The sequence below is a fragment of the Podarcis erhardii genome (genome assembly GCF_964252035.2).
Source record: "Podarcis erhardii genome assembly, chromosome: 1".
Taxonomy (NCBI): domain Eukaryota; kingdom Metazoa; phylum Chordata; class Lepidosauria; order Squamata; family Lacertidae; genus Podarcis; species Podarcis erhardii.
Window position 1 is genome coordinate 71,435,941 of NC_138497.1, and position 17,430 is coordinate 71,453,370.

The 17,430-nt window shown below is 40.1% G+C and overlaps 1 protein-coding gene across 6 annotated transcripts in view; it reads right to left on the reverse strand.

Moving 5' to 3' along the window:
• TUB (TUB bipartite transcription factor) overlaps positions 1-17,430 on the reverse strand; it is a 120,661-nt gene that overhangs the window by 12,965 nt on the left and 90,266 nt on the right. For 4 of the 6 annotated variants that reach the window (XM_081841439.1, XM_081841440.1, XM_081841444.1 and 1 more), the window contains exons 4-5: positions 9,965-10,099; positions 711-875 (exon numbers count right to left, since the gene is read on the reverse strand). In XM_081841439.1, coding sequence (XP_081697565.1) covers positions 711-875; positions 9,965-10,099 — 300 coding nt within the window. The remainder of the gene's footprint in view (positions 1-710; positions 876-9,964; positions 10,100-17,430) is intronic. The other 2 variants (XM_081841442.1, XM_081841443.1) reach the window with 1 other exon arrangement.

Consider the following 17,430-nt stretch of genomic DNA (forward strand, 5'->3'; position numbering starts at 1 on the left):
ATGTGAGCTAAATATTAGCTGATGCTGCCACCAAAGAATTTGAACAGAATTAAGTTCAAACAAGAGCAAAGCAATTGGAAGAAATAGTTGCAAGCTTTCTGCACAGTATTTTAGTAATCCCCTTCTGTTGTTTATAGCTTTTCAATAATTAACTGATGGGGGCGTGGAGGAATACAGTGAAAGGGTTGCACATATTCTCAATATCCACAAGGGAGTCTATTTCGTGCTGGAATGGGTTACCTTGGAACCTTGACTCAATGAGAACCAAGCTAGTCCTTATATCAGTAGTATTAACTAGCCATACTCTGGCATCTATTTTGGGGAGCATATTATGAATTGGTTTTTAGTAAAAATAATAAAAAAAAAATCACAGTTTTCTGGAGTTGGAAAGGACCCTGAGGGTCATTTAGCCCAACCCCATATAATGCAGGAATCTCAAATAAAGCATCCATGACAGATGGCCATCCAATCTTGAATGATGGAGACACCACCACCTTCCAAGGGAGTCCATTCCATTGTCAAACAGCTCTTGCCATCAGAAAGTATCTCCTGATGTTTATTTGAAATCTAACCAACTGAGCTATCCAGGCTCATCAACTGAGCTATCCAGGCTCCTTTCTTGTAACCTGAATCCATTGGATTAGGTGACCTGTAATCAAACCGAGTAGAACCAACAGCCAACAGCATCAGCAAGTTTCATGGTTCCTTACCTTTCTTCTGCATTGTCAGTCTAAGGTCCTGTGTCCCTTGTTGTTGACTGGTAGCTATTGTCTCACCATCATCCTCATCTTGGCAAGCCTCTCCAACAGTAAGTATTTGAACTTGGCTCCCTACTTCCTGTACATCATCTTGAAAAGCGGCCGGACCATCAATTCCTATCAAGCAGAAAAAGTCAAACAACAGTGTCACTATCCAGAGACAACATGTGTTTTTCAACCTTTGACCACGGCATACCTAAGAAGTCAAACCTGGCAGCCATCTTTAGGTATATTTAAATAAGAAACGTAGTTTTCGTACAAAAGAGCGCTTGCTTCCTGTTGCTTCCAGGGGTCTGGCTCTAGATCAGTTAGCAGGAAAACTGTTATTTAGAAGAGTACTGAAAGAGCAATGTTATAGGAAGTCCTTTCACAGAGCACTTGCCTTTAGAATGGCATCTCAAGTGGCCTAAAACTACCATTGTAACCAATAGAGATTGGTCACATTTTGCGTGGGCTGCAGGAGACCCTGGATAAGAGGCAGGCAGTGGTAGGAAATGGCTGCCCATGCTTTTTTTTCTTGGCATGAGGAAGAGGCATGTGGAATTATCACTGCTTCCTGCCTGACATTTGGAGGTTCCAGGTTCATGGTAGGCAAAGACAGAAGCTGCTTTGGCTGTAGGCTGGGGAGGAATGGATTGAGTGTGTCACCTGCTTGCACAGCCACTGGATATGGAAGGCTAGCCCCACCCACATAGCTGCTTAAAAGACCACAATATGGAACGACATGAAACAAAGACTGGATGCATTCCGACAATCCTCCAAACCAAACTCAGAACCAAAATGTAAAGGTACCTTTGAGAAAAAAGCTTGCTATAGTGACAGAAAATCAAAACAAAATAGAATTATATGCATTTCAGCTTCTGATTTTATGCTTGCATGTACAAAATGTTGTGCTTGTGTTTACTTATTTGTCAGCCCTATAAAAATCATTTTTGAACTGATATAAGCTGTAATATTTCAATTTCTTTGCATAATGGTTTACATGCTTCCTGTTCTGTGCAGTTCAAAATTAACTACCGGAGACAGAAACTGCAGAGTACTAGGCAGAATTGGCTACTATTTCAAAATGTCAATATTTTAATAATGTCTCTTGCAAAGATGATCACAAATGGGGATGGGGGGGAGCAAATCAGAACTGGGCAAACATTGCCTAATTCCCTCCTTGGCTATTAGCATTAATTTGCATCATGCATTTTACTTTCCTGTGACCACGCAACTTTATTATTTCTCACATACTATCTAAAGTAAATAAAAAATGTTAATGTTGAATTTCTGCACACTAGAAATTGGCACTTAAGAACTGGCAACAAAGAATTAAATTGGCACAAAAGTGCCTTATGCTTACACTGGTAGAATAAGCCTGCAAAATGTATGCAGAAAAGCTTTTTAGGGAGACAATTATGTGCACTATAGCCACAATAATTCTGCAAGTAACTAATGAAGCAAAGGTAGCCATGGGAACTAATTCATACTTTACAAGGCAGATTTTCCTTGCAGTTCCCTTTAAGCACTTTCCTTTCACTGGATATTCGCCCGAGACAGAGCACTGCATAGAATGGGCCACTGGTGTGACTTAGCATAGCAATTAATTGCAATGGTTTCGCACACTCATTAAGCCAGGCATCTTCTCTGCACGGTGAGAGAACAGACATGCATACAATGTAAAATGCGGTGTGGGTGGGTGGGACACACGTGTGCATCTGTTTCTGTTTGTGCCCAACTTAAGAGGGGAAAGGGTCACACCATCAAACACAGAAATGTGCCACCCGTACCCTTTAACATACTAGTTATGCACCAATATGCCTATTCCCATCCAGAATGTCATAGCCTTCATCTGAAGAGCGCTATCTACAAATTAATATCCAGAGGGATTCTAGAGTGAGCATCACTTATTTATATATCATTTATATTTATTTTCATGGGGGCTGCTGCTGAACTGTAGCTTTGATACAGTTCGATACAGTATAATTGTTCTTTTATTGTTTTTAATTGCTTTGGGTGGGCATTTGCACAGAAAAGCAGCCTAAGTAAAATATTTAAAAATAAATACATACATACATTTTGTAGAAAGGCAGTATGGCTACACAAACATTTCTATTGCTCAACAGTGCAAACTCACACATGCTACTCAAAAATAAGGCAAAGCAGGGAGAAAATGATTACAATCATCAAACTAGCGATTAAATCAAAATATTTGCAGCAGAAGGCAATACAAAACAGTGGATTAGAGCTACAGATAGGAGTAATTCTGCCAATGGCGCTCTTCTGTGTTGTACGTGAGCTACTCGAAGAAACTGTGTGGCACCGAACAAGGCCCTGCAGAAGGGTTTGTACAACGCCCTGGGCTAGCACTTATCTTGGGACCTTATGCAAGGGATCACGCAATGTCTTGTACAAACAGAAGCACACCTCTGCATTTCAGTCCTCATAAAGGAATCATGTGCTAAATCAGTCTGTCTATCTATCTAGATATAAGCAGAACTGAAAAATTATAGCTATGTGTTAGATATTTCATGATGACTCCTAGATATGTGTGTGCCTCCCCCATGAGAGGTCCAGAGGGTGGCAACACGAGAATGGGCCTTTTCTGCAGTGGCTCCTCGTTTGTGGAATGTTGTCCCCAGATAGGCTCCTCTGGTGCCTTCATTATATATCTTTAGGCACCAGGCAAAAACATTTCTCTATAACCAGGCCTTTGGCTGATTAACATTTGATGGTCTTTTAAATGCGTTTTTGTTCTTGTTTTTATTATGTATTTTGGGTTCTCATTTTGTAATTTTTTGTTGTTAACCAGAGGAAGGGTAATAATAATAATAATAATAATAATAATAATAATAATAATAATAATAATAATATCATCTCCAATTTTTCTCCTCTTGATAATGGGTGCAGTATCCAATGGGTTTTCAGAAGGAGGATGGAAAGAAGAGCAGAGAAAGCTGACTCCATTCACTTTCTGTCCTCTGCCCTGACACTAACCAGCTGCCACTGTAGCTTTCCTCACAGACCTACAGGAGTCAGGGGGTTCTAACTGCATCTGTCCATCCTAACAAGCAAGAGACATGACTACAGATCCAAAACACATTCCAGCCAGGAAAAGGCACCTGAGGAGGGTGCAGAGCAGGGCCAATGAGGGCCTCAGCCAGGGGATAGGGGCCCAAATCCAGAGGCCCAGAGCCTGGCGGGCCAGATTCAGGCCCTGGGCCAGATCTTCCTCATCCCTAGTGAAGGTACTTTTTCCTGTTGGAAGTCAAAATGAAATTGTGTGTGTGCGCAGTTTCAGCTCAGCCGTAATAATGTATGTAAACCTACAAAGAAAGCCAATTGGCCTCATCGGATGTGTAGTTCATAGCTCTTTCCCCTGGGATATTTATTACATTCAAAGGCCCAGTGTATACAGCGGAGTCACATCTGCGCATTAGAATTCTGAAGTGCTGCTGAAAAGCCCACATCATCGCCAACCCTGCTGGAAAGTTGGCACTGCTATACATCAAAGAAACACTGGCCTGCTTTGAAATTAAGAAGAATGATAGGAGGTTAGGAGTAAAAAGAAGACACCAACTCTTTTTTTAAAAAAAGACAACTTATTTTGAAGTATAGCTAACCAAACTGACACTGTAAAGGCTTTCATTTAATCCAAACCACGACTCTCAAGAGATTCACATTTGAAAAGTGAACAGGAGAAGTAGCCAGATAATGATCTGAATTCCTTGCTCGTTTTAAAAAACCCACCTATTTCTTTGAGAATAGAGCCTATTTTTAGATAACTCTTACCGACAATTGTGTAAGGAACACGGCACAGTTAGCCTTGCTTCGTCTGATCTGTCATCCAATGTCCCTTTTTAGCAACTGAAGTTGGGCAAAAGTTTGTACCTTATTCTTAATGAAGGCAGATAAATCCTTATAGCAGATTGAATGATTTATGGTTACTAACTTTCCCAGTTAAACCACAATCCCCTGAGCTTCTGATATTCAGAGGTATACTGCCTCTGAGTCTGGAGGTGCCACAATCAGATGCTGAGGACAAAGAACAGGGGATCACCATCCCGTGCCCTAATGCTTCCAGAGGCATCTTACTGCATGGTAATAGAGAAGTTTCAGAATGCATGGAACTGGTTGGGTCTAGCAAGCCTATTCATGTCTATTCAGAAGTAAGACTCATTTAGCTTAATGGGACTTACTCCCAGGTAAACCTGTACAGGATGAAAACCTAAGGCTTTCTGCAACTGGTTTGCATAGGAGACTTCTGCTGTCCCATCTCTATTCAATTTATGTTCACCACCTCCTGTATTATTATTTCCCTCTCTCTCTCTCTCTCTCTCTCTCTCTCTCTCTGTGTGTGTGTGTGTGTGTATGTGTCTGTCTGTCTCTCTTACCCATTACTAATATGTTTACCTTTGCCCCATGCATACCTTCCTAATTCTGTCACTTGGTTTATTTTTAATAAAGTTTTGCATACATACAGCAAGCAGCAGTTCTGGGTAAACCATTTTTATCAGGGAAATGGTGGTGGCAGGGAGACCTAACCCTCTCTCCCACACCATGGTCCCAATCTGGATCTCTCACACAAACACACCAAAATATTTGTGAAGAGATTCAATCATGGATTTCTATTGTCTTGTCTGGGTTTGATCATTGCTAGATTATTATTTTTTTAAAGTTGGTTTCTTCTTGGATTTGGTATCTGGCTCAACTATTGACTAGACTTCCGTTAGTAGGGAAAATTGCCTTGATGGCTCTTCTGGTACAAGAGTAGTCTTTTCCTACTATTCAGCTGTCTACTCATGCACAAGACATCTTTTGCACTCATCCCTTTTGGATAGTTGCCCTGACTGAAAGTAGGAGGATTTCATTGTTGCTGAACTTGCACCCTTAAGGAGGCAACCTGGCAACAGTCATTCTAATTCATTTCTGCATGTTTCTGAGGTAAGGCATAAATGTCAGAGGGAATTAACAAATTTGTTCTGGTCTGGATGTGCCCTTGAAGTTGGGGTACCATAAAGCTTGCCCCCATTTTAGTTGTTTTAAATAATAAGAACATGTCCATTTGCCATAGTAGAGGGAAACTACTGTACTGGAATTGAAATCTGCTCACTTAATTCTGGAACACCACTCTTGGGATTTCAAGTGTGCATTTTAAGGAGTTTACAGCTGCTTAAGGAGTTAACAAGTTTTCTTGTTGTCTGGATTTTGTAATTCCCTGTTCTTTCCAAAGTAGCATGCTCACGACTGACTGAGTTTGAAATAGAACTAATTTCAGAAATCATAATCACTACAGCTAAATTGCTCTGAGGTCAAAAGGACAATTTTAATGTGTCATCTTACATCCATGGCCACAACTAACTGAATTTACAGGACTCCAAAGCATATATTTAATCAGCGATCTAGCAAGGATGGCGTTATAATCATATAGCTGAGACAAGGTAATGTTTGTGCTTGAAAATTATTGCAATTATTATTTTCCTGCCTATGAAATGGAGACTTAAAAATAGAAGAAGAAAGCAGGGTTTCTATTAATGTGCATTGTGAGGGCTGGATAACCTATCCTTAATTCTAATGAGAGCTTTTATGCACTGCACCAAAGCAATAGCTCTTTATTGGCCTGTAAGTACACAGGGAATGCAATCAGCCTGCACAAACAATTAGGTGCATCCAGTAACTAACCATTTCTCTCTCATTTTATGAAAGTGCAGCTTCGTTATGCCTAATATTTCCCTGGTGTTCATCTTTATTACATTGTCCTGAATGCAATGTCATCAGCCACGAAGCCACTCAGAAAACCATCGGTTTTTACATTTAAGGTTCTGCATTCAGTTATTACAAGAGAGACTTTGAGTACTGCTCATGTATAATTCAATAGTTTACAGCTCAGAATTAGCTGATCATTCATAAAACCTGGTCTACTTTTAGCCCAACGAGATTGGCCTTACTATGAAATGGGAGTCTTACATCATCTAAATGCATGAAAACCCTTTAGGAACATGCTGTTTCCGAGTACAGCTGAATTCTAACAGCACACCACAGGGTCCCGCCAATAGGGGATACACTGCATATGATATACAAAATAAATTTTGTGATTTTTGTGCAAACTCTCAGCCATTAGAATTCTACCAGTTACTGAACTCCCAAACTATGCATTCTTACTGTATCTGTAAGTTATCAAAGTGAACTGTGACCATAAATAAGTAAATGAATACCAAAAGCAAAACCGTGGAAGGGAAATTCCCATTCTCTTAGATCCTAGTTAACAGTTGTGGGGGTGAGACATTTTAACTGTGGTGGGGAGGACTCACTATAGCACATCTGGAGCTGCACAAGCAAGAGCCCTTTTAAAACAAATGAAGTCTACGAATCAGGTGACTGGTGGGGATAATAAGGATTGTGGTGGGGGGAAATAAGTGAGCTAACAGCACAACATTAGCTCTCTGCACAGAGCACCTGATGCTGGCTGGTCCACAAAGATGCAAGACACACGGCCTAGGACCCACATACCTATGGGACTGCCTCTCCTTATATGCTGAGGACCCCACTGAGGACCTTAAAGTCCACAAATAACAACACTTTGGAGGTCCTGAGCCTCAAGGAGGTTAGATTGGTTTCAATTAGGGCCAAGGGCTTTTCAGCACTGGCCCTGACATGGTGGAACGCTCTGTCACAAGAGACTAGGGCCCTGCGGGACTTGACATCTTTCCACAGGGCCTGCAAGACAGAACTGTTCTGCCTGGCCTTTGGTTTGGACTTGGTCTGACCCTTATGTTTCCCTCCCCTTATGGTCTTGATTTATCAGCTATTTTAAAATGAGGCTGCATTTTAAATTGCATTTTAACCTGTATTTTAAATTGGTTCCCCCCCCCCCTTTCTCCCCTATTATGTTTTTACTGTGATTTTATTGGTGTTAGCCGCCCTGAGCCCGGCTCTGGCCAGGGAGGGCGGGGTATAAATAAAATTTGTTGTTGTTGTTGTTGGTTGTTGTTGTTGTTATTTGCCTATGCACATGCAACCTCATTTGATTAAGGATAGAGACCTACTTCCATGCTGATAGAAGCCCTCCAATCAACTGGAGCAACTGAGACACTAACACGCAACTGATATATGATAAAACTAAAATGCTAGTCCTTCCCCAAAATGTGTGAAGAAAAATCTCCAGAAAATGTTTGCATAGTTGTTGTTTTTCTCTTCTCCACCTTTTCCTGATATTAGACTGTGACATTTTAAAAACCAGGAACATGAATAATTAGCCTGATGTGTGGTTTGATGCTCTTGAGCAGATGGGTGCTCCTCTGATGAAGAACATTGGTCAGGGTTGGCAGAGGAATATGCCCAAGGAGCCAAGTCCAAAATGTATTGGCTATTAAACTTTTTATCCTAATCCTTTGCATCCTACTCCCCCCACCCCCACCCCCCAAAAAGTATCTCGCTGCCTGTAAATCTCACTGTCAAAAAACAGAGTGCAAGTTGGGGGGAAAGTCCTAAAATATTTTACCAAAACCAAAAATGTTAGTTACAGTATATACATTCATTAATATTAATATGTAAGCTTAATAAAAATAAATATGTTCAAAACAACACATAGTTGTTCTAATCTGTTCATCCTTAAAAGCACGGCTTGTTGTTTTTAAACAAAAATCACAAACATTTGTCTCTAAATTTATTTGAGAAATACAGACTAGGCATTCACAGTTCTTCCTCATTAAGCGTGATATTATTTTTTAACCAAAACCTTAAATCCAGTCCAGTTGAGGTAAACACTACTTTCACAGACAATATCTTTTTTTAAAAAAGCTAATTAATTGGGTCTAGATTTAATTAACTAGGACTACAGCCATTTTGACCCAGAACTGCCACTGCAGTGAGAGAAAAAGCCACACTGGAGAGCACCTGCAGCACTTGGCTCTGTCCCGAGAGATTTGTAAGAGGCGCCTTTCATGACCGAGATACACAAAAATCATTCAATCAGCATTTTGTATGGACGATTGTATATAAAGTTAGAGAATACACCAGCGCTTCAGCTAAAATGAATAGCCTTTTCAAATTCAGAAATCAAGTGAGTGCTTGTTTCCTAAACCATGCTAAGTATAATCTTATTCCTCTGCGTAAACTAGGTAGATTTCCAGATAATCGGAAGATTTTGGAAAAGCAGGTGTACTGCCTATACAGGGTATCTCTGCCTTCTGGCACACTACGGAAGATAGCAATTCGCAAGTCTGCATTCCTGATTCACAATTTTTCAAGACTGAGGTGTACAAACAGCCCCTTCTAGATACAAGTTCCAGAACAAAGGCCTAGCAGAGCAGCATGGATAGCACAGCTGAAAAAAGGGCCAGATGTACGGGACCCTTGGGTGTACACTGACTAAAGGGCAAGGTAGAGAGCATTTGTCATTCATTTTGCCCTTCCGTTGTTGAATTTTCTTTAACTCAGGGCATGGATAGGCAAACTAAGGCCCAGGGACTGGATCTGGCCCAATTGCCTTCTAAATCTGGCCTGTGGATGGTCTGGGAATCAGAGTGTTTTTACGTGAGTGGAATGTGTACTTTAAAATGTGTCTCTGGGTTATTTGTGGGGCATAGGAATTTGTTTTTGTTTTTTCTCTCTTCAAAATATAGTCCAGCCCCCCCCCCCACTCTGTTTTCATATGCTTTTATTGTTTCCAACCCAGAGAGGCTATAATTTTTTTATTAAAAATACATAAATCATGAATAATTACACTCTGTATATGTGGCAAGTAGCTAATAAATTTAAAATGTCTCTTTGGAGACTCAGCAGAGAGAGTGGATATGTGTATCTTTTCAAAAGTCTTGAAAACATTTCTAATTTGGATTTGAGTCACTGGGGTTAAGCTAGGATTTTGTGGGCAGCATTCACCAGGGACTTGTTATATTATTGCTTTGTTACTGGAATCTTGCACTTTGGTTTATACATGTTGTAGCTTGCTCTGAGGCTTTCTGGGAAAGTGGTAAGCATTAAATCCTTACTTAACACCACCAATTAAAGGAGTGGAAATATCAGTACCTGGGTGCACTTGATATCTCAACTGGACAATGCAAACTCCATCTGCTGAATGCTTATACTTATATATAATAGAGGTTTCAGACAATGTGTAGCTTTAATGAAAAATACGCCAAAAAAAATTCACCCCTTGCCATTGTATAAACATATGATGACTTGTCTCATTCTTATTTAATAATCAGCAGCATGCAGCTAACCTTTGTGCTTCCCCTTTTTCTCCTTTCTGATGTTGCCAGTTTGGCAGCCTCCTGTGGCTGCCTTGGCTTTTTTAGTTGACTTTGGAACTTGTGACTCTGCTACCACCTTTACGTCCTCTTGCTCAGGCTCCTGTACTGCTTGAGAGAATCCAGACACCCCAACCAAAAAGAAACATAAAGAGAAAAACAGAGGAGAGAAGAAATGAGAAACCTATGAAGAAGAAGGAGAAACCACAAGAAGTGAGCAAGCAAGCAGGCAGATTGTAAAAGTATTTATATATATATATATATATATCAAGTCAGTTCCAGAGAAGGAAGACAGTATAGGGTAGAAGACTGCAGGTTTATAACGATATTTTAAAAATACAGTATATTACCGTCTTTACCTTTAGGCTGCTAGTAAAATAAATGGCAATCCCTTTCTGTGTTACATTTTGCCTGGGTGAACCAGCCTTGACTGCTATGTCCAAGGACATCAGAAGAACTGAGAGTGTGCCATGTGCACATGGTCCCCTGTGATATCATCAGTTAAGGCTCCATTTCTAAGATTTCTTCTGGGGGGAAACAGTACCTTATTAAAAATGTACTAACATTCCTGCAATGTTCCTAATAATATCTGGAGGGATGCTGCAAGGGACACTGTCTCCATCAAATTTGCCACTTCAAATTGCAAGCAGCAGCATTTACCTACAAGTCAACTTATTTTTATGTAGGGGCACCAGCCTGCCCTTTCAAGCATCAAATAAAAGTCCCCAGCAGCAAGTAAATTTACTGGCTAGTATCTGGTCTTCTTGTCTCACTTCTCCTCTGCTTTATCTAAACATGTTTTGCAAATTCTCAAAGAGGAAAACAGAAAAAAATGAGAGACCATCAACTCAAAATGTAACAAAATTAAGCACAGAAGCTTTTGTGCTGGCATAACCCATTCAGCTTCTTTGCAATTCAATCTATGCATGCCTGCTAATAAGCAAATCTCACTATGTTCAATGGAACTAATTCCTAAGTAAATGTGCAAAGGATTGCAGGCCTAATCATTAGACCTGCATGAACCTGTGAAGCAAACAATCACTGTAGTTTCATATTGTCAGTTTACTTATTTGAAACACATACAAACAAATATTTCTACAACGAAGTAAAAAACAGAAGTTGGCAGGCTGCTCCTTCTGATCCTCCAATCCCCACTCCATGCACACACCTTCATAAAAGTACAGAAAAGAAAAAAGTGGTAATGTTATTGTAACTCCAGAGCTCACTAACAATGCAATTACAAGTATGTACACTTGGAAGCAAATCCCACTGAATTCAATGGGGCTTTACTTCCAAGTAAATGTGCATAATATGGCAGCCTAAATTGCAATACTCCTTTCATAACTCAGAGCTTCTGCGCACCATTAAAACGAACTCCACACTAGTTCCATCTTTGATTTAACATTCTGCTTCTTTTAGAGTTTAGGATAAGTGCTCAGATGTTCAAGCTGCCAAAAGAGGGTCCTTTTAAAGAAATAAGATTCAAATGGCAAGCAGCCTTGAGTAAAAGACTTGGCATTCATATAAAGCCATTTAATTATATTTGGGAAGTTCTAAAGCTGCAACAATGAGCAGTAATGGTGACAGGAAGAGTTCCAGGAACCGCTGCTCCTTGACAAAGAAGAAGGTGAAGGATGGCCATATCAGGATTTCCTCTATGGCAGGGATGAGGAAGCTGTGGTCAATCAGCTGTGGCTGGGTTCCAGCTTCCATCAGCCCCTGCCAGCATGCTCAATGGTCAGATGATGGGAGTTGGAGTCGAGCAACATCTGGAGGACCACAGGTTCCCCATTGGTGGTTCATGGCATCCTATAAGCTTGGTGATCTGGTGTGGATTGCAGCATCTATTAGCAATGAATGATTAGGTTTTCAGGTCACTCAAACACATAGATTTGTGTGTATCCACATCTATTGTTTTGCCTGGTGTTTCCTGCAAGATGACTTTCAATAGTTGATCCATTTCACATCCGGATATCATCATCATCATCATCATCGTCAATTCTTTCTTGGAATCACACACATAGTCTGGACCAGGCATAGGCAAACTTGCCCTGCAGCTGTTTTGGGACTACAACTCCCATCATCCCTAGCTAACAGGACCAGTGGACGGGATGATGGTAACTGTAGTCCCCAAACATCTGGAGGGCCGAGTTTGCCTATGCCTGGTCTGGACATCCCTCCAACAATGTCCATCTGTGTTGAAATGCATTTGGGACTATCCAATTTTTTTGAAAAGGGACTCTGTGTGTGCTCACAAGAAGGCTCTGTTAGTGCTCCACTGAGGAGTTTTGGTGAGGCCTCGCAAAAATTATAAAAATGTGTATTAAAAGTTTCTAAAGCATGAGTTGATTTGCATGTGTCCCTAAACTGCATTTTTAAAGAAACACAGAAACTGTCTGGCACTTCTTATTTCAGCAGTTTGCTCAACTAACTAGGAATAGCCAGAAGCAAAATAAATAAATACTGTGGGCTGCAGCTTGAGAATTAGTTCCAAAGGTGGTACTTTCTCTGCACTTGTCAAAGCCTGAATTTCAGTTTTAATACGCATGTCGAATTTTGTTGAGGCAGAGCTTAGCAATCCATATGACTTTAGGTTTGAGGACTGATCCATACTGTCCATAGCACCACATGAGGTGGGGCAGGGTCATGAAGCTGCCCCACCATATGTCCCTCCAGCAAATATTGATGTCTTGAATCCACATAAAACTGAATTATTTGCTATAAAAGCAGCCAAATGAGATTTTCAAAAAGATAAACAGAGACTACCCTATAATTTCAGCAGAATAAATTGACACTTAAGAGTAGAACAATAAACTATGGCAGGGACGGAGAACCTTTTTTGCTCCTTATTAGGATCAGCCTCGCAGGTCAAATTTGACAGGTGGGCAGAACTGAGCAGAATTCCTGAGCTCCTGGAAAGAACCATAGTAGGTGGCTGCTCCATGTTTGTGTTTATTTCCCTGTAATAAGAGTCAAACACAAAAACTCACTGCAATCCCACCTTGTGCTCAATTCCTTTTTGCTACCTCAGCAATTCATTCTTGGGAATGCTTCAGCCATGCTCAGTAGAATGTCAAGCTTAGAAGAAAGCCAGGTGGTCTTCTAAACCAACCCTCTACTCAGCGCAAGATTTGCAATGTAGGGTACAACAACAGCATCCCTGACAGGTGGCCACCACTGATTAAAAGTCTCCAGTAAAGAACAGCCCACTATCTCCCAAGGCAGCCTCATCTATTGCCAGATAGCTCATACTGTGGAAGTTTCTCCTGCTAGTTAGCCGAAATCTGCTTCCTTGCCATTTCCATCCATTAGTTCTAACCCTGCCCTCTGGAAATCACAGAGTGCAGGACTTCTTGTGCTGCATCAGCCTACTGAAAGAGAAGACCACGAGGAATATATGCCTGCAACCAAGCCTGCCTGCCTCTGGCTTTGCGGCTCCATTATGTTAGGAGAGCAGCATCTGGGGTTGTCCCGGAGTGCACTTCTCTGTCGAGGAAGTGGCCAAAGATCAAGTGTACACATGGCTGCAATGGTGGCATGAGCTTCTAGTCACCTATCAATGTGGAAGCAATAGAGAGTACAGAACGCTCCATCCAGAACACAAAATGAAATGAAATACAGATGGCATTTATACAGAGTGTAAATTAGCCAATTAGTCTTCTCTGAAGAGAAGTCTACACGTGTGAACTCATACATTCCAAATCTTACCTGCTACAAATGACTGTCATGGAACTGAAGCTCTGCCTTTGCGAAGCCACAAGGTGCAAAGGAGAGGCCTGTGTTTTACCCTGAAGAGATTTCTGCTGGCACATAGAATACCTAGCCCTATGTACCATGCTAAACATCAGTCTGGGAGGCTGATTTAAATAGGCCTTGAATGACAATGAAGAGCAGCTTCTTTTCCTTTTGGTAAATAGCGTGAAATATTATTTTAATTCACTTGATTCCTTTCCTGATTTTTAGATGAATCTTACTACAGTGGTATCTCGGTTTTCGAACAGCTTAGTTCCCAAACAACCCGGAACCTGAACGCTGCAAACCCGGAAGTAGGTGTTCCGGTTTTCAAACTTTGCCTCAGAAGTCGAACATGCTCCTGAGCTTCCATTTTCACTGTCGCGCAGCAAATTTGAGTCCCCCACATAGTAATTAAGGCTTTTTTCATCCCGTTTTACCCTTGCCCAGCAAATTTAAGCCCCCCCCCAATCGTAATTAAAGCCTTCTCAATCGTAATTAAAGCCCCCCAATCGTAATTAAAGCCTTCCGTTTCTGATTGCAGGTGCTTTTGTTTTTGCTATTTTTTGGGTTATAGTTTGTGTGGCTTTTTCATTTTTGTGACCCTGGCTTGTTTTATGATTGATTGATTGATTGATTGATTGACTGATTGTGTGACTGTGGAAATAGATAAAAGCCCCCCATTCAAACAATGACTATCATCAGTGCAGGTTAGAAAAAAAAAATTTACTTTTTATCATCTACTATACTGTCTTATTTATTTTATAGTATAGAACATTGATTATTGGATCAACGGTCTTGTTAGATAGTAAAATTCATGCTAAATTGCTGTTTTAGGGGTTGTTGTTAAAAGTCTGGAACAGAGTAATCCATTTTGTATTACTTTCTATGGGAAAGTGCACCTTGGTTTTGGAACACGTTGGTTTCGGAACAGACTTCCAGAACCGATTAAGTTTGAGAACCAAGGTACCAAGAACCAAGAACCAATGTTGAAGCATTATCATCCCACAGTACTGATAAAACCTGGCTGGTTGTTAACAATGTTTTGACTTGACATTTTCCTATGCTGGTGTCCTTTGATAAAGACAGAACTTTTTTTTTTTCTTTATCTTTCTCCTGTAACCTTAGGTTTTTCCTCCCTATGTGAAGCTTTTCTGGAACAATTTTATCTCATGTTAGATTTGTACCCAGGTCCTTTTGTTCTACTGAAAAAGTAGAAAGCTATTAAGTTTTAACTGTACTTTTGTTAACACAAAAGGAGGATGAACTGAAACAAAAAGGTAGGTTTTCTTTAATAGAAAACATTTAATTTTCTGTATCAACCGATGCTTTCAATTATAGGTTAACAAAACTGAAATTTTCTCATATCTTGAAATGTAAATTAAAACACTGTTTCATATATATATATCATGTCAAAAACTGTTAGATTCCCCCTGCTTGTGTGAATAAAAACATTTAAAACATTAAAACACATCCTGAAGGAGCGTCTCCACCCCCATCGTTCTGCCCGGACGCTGAGGTCCAGCGCCGAGGGCCTTCTGGCGGTTCCCTCATTACGAGAAGCAAAGCTACAGGGAACCAGGCAGAGGGCCTTCTCGGTAGTGGCACCCGCCCTGTGGAACGCCCTCCCATCAGATGTCAAAGCGATAAATAACTACCTGACATTCAGAAGACATCTTAAGGCAGCCCTGTTCAGGGAAGTTTTTAATCTGTGATATTTTAGTGTATTTCTGGTTTTTATGGAAGCTGCCCAGAGTGGCTGGGGAAACCCAGCCAGATGGGCGGGGTACAAATAATAAATTATTATTATTATTATTATTTTAAGTGTTAACTAATGCTCATTAATAGAAGGTGCACAAACATCCACTGAACTGGTAACTTGAAACTTGCCACTTGGTGGAAAACTGACGTCGAAACAGGTTTGGAAATAGCGAAAAAAGTGAAATACCTGGGGGTAAATTTAACATCTAAGAATCTGAATTTATTTAAAGACAATTATGAAAAATGTTGGTCAGAAGTAAAGAAAGCTTTAGAAACATGGTCAAGGTTGAAATTGTCCTTGTTAGGTCGAATTGCTACTACTAAGATGAATGTATTGCCTAGAATGCTTTTTTTGTTTCAGAACTTACAAATTCTGGACAAGATGGATTGTTTCAAGAGGTGGCAGAAAGATATATCAAAATTTGTCTGGCAGGGCAAAAAGCCCAGAATTAAGTTTAAGATTTTAACTGATGCAAAGGATAGAGGGGGATTTGCCCTGCCGGACTTAAGATTATACTACGAAGCAGCAGCTTTCTGCTGGCTGAAAGACTGGCTACTTCTTGAGAACACAGATATCTTAGATTTGGAAGGATATGATAATTGTTTTGGTTGGCATGCATACTTATGGTATAACAAGGCAATGGTGTACAAAGGTTTTAAAAATCATACTGTTAGAAAAGCATTATATAATGTTTGGAGCAGATACAAAGATCTACTGGAAACTAAAACTCCCAGGTGGTTGTCACCAATGGAAGCCAAGGGGGTGAAAAAACTTAATATGGATTCTAAATGGCCAAAATATTGTGAAATCTTAGAATATGAAGGTGAAAGGGTAAAGCTTCAGAGTTACGAAAAACTAAAGTCCAAAGCTCGAGATTGGCTGCATTATTATCAGATAAATGAGACTTTTAAAGAGGACAGGAAAATAGGATTTCAGAAGGAGAGGTCAAAGTTAGAAACGGAACTGTTAGAACCCAATACTAAGAATCTGTCAAGAATGTATAATTTGCTGCTTAAATGGAATACACAGGAGGAAACGGTGAAATCAGCTATGATCAAATGGGCACAGGATATTGGTCATGACATTATGTTTGCTGACTGGGAACAGTTGTGGACCACTGGTGTTAAGTTTACGGCATGTAATGCCTTAAAAGAAAATATAATGAAAATGATCTACAGGTGGTACATGACCCCAGTCAAGCTTGCAAAAATTTACCATTTGCCCAACAATAAATGCTGGAAATGTAATGAGAATGAAGGTACCTTTTATCACCTATGGTGGACCTGCCCGAGGGTGAAAGCATTCTGGGAAATGATCTATAATGAAATTAAGAAAGTCCTTAAATGGACATTTACTAAGAAACCAGAGGCTTTTCTCCTGGGCATGGTTGGCCAATTGGTGCCAAAGAAGGATAGGACATTCTTTATGTATGCTACTACTGCAGCAAGAATTCTTCTGGCAAAGTATTGGAAGATGCAAGAACTACCCACTCTTGAAGAATGGCAGACAAATGTGATTGACTACATGGGACTGGCAGAGATGACCGGCAGAATTCGTGACCAGGGGAAAGAGGCAGTGGAAGAAGACTGGAAGAAATTTAAAATATATCTTAAAAACTGTTGTAAAATTGAGGAGTGTTAAGATGTCAAGGGGTAAGAAGCAGAGAACTACAGCTGTAATTTACAAATTTATAGGAATTTAATGAAGGGAACTAAATGGATAAATTGACTAAAGGGTTGCTAAAAAATTTTAAAATAAGGATGCAGCGAAAGGGAGGTAAGGGGAAGTCGATTGAAAGAAGTTACAAGAAAATAAGATGATGAATTTATTTATGTTTGATTTGTTTATGTTTGTTTGTATTTTGTGATGTGTTTGTTTTTTAATTATGTGTTTTAAAAACTGAATAAAAATTATTATAAAAAAAGGAAAACTGACATCATTTATG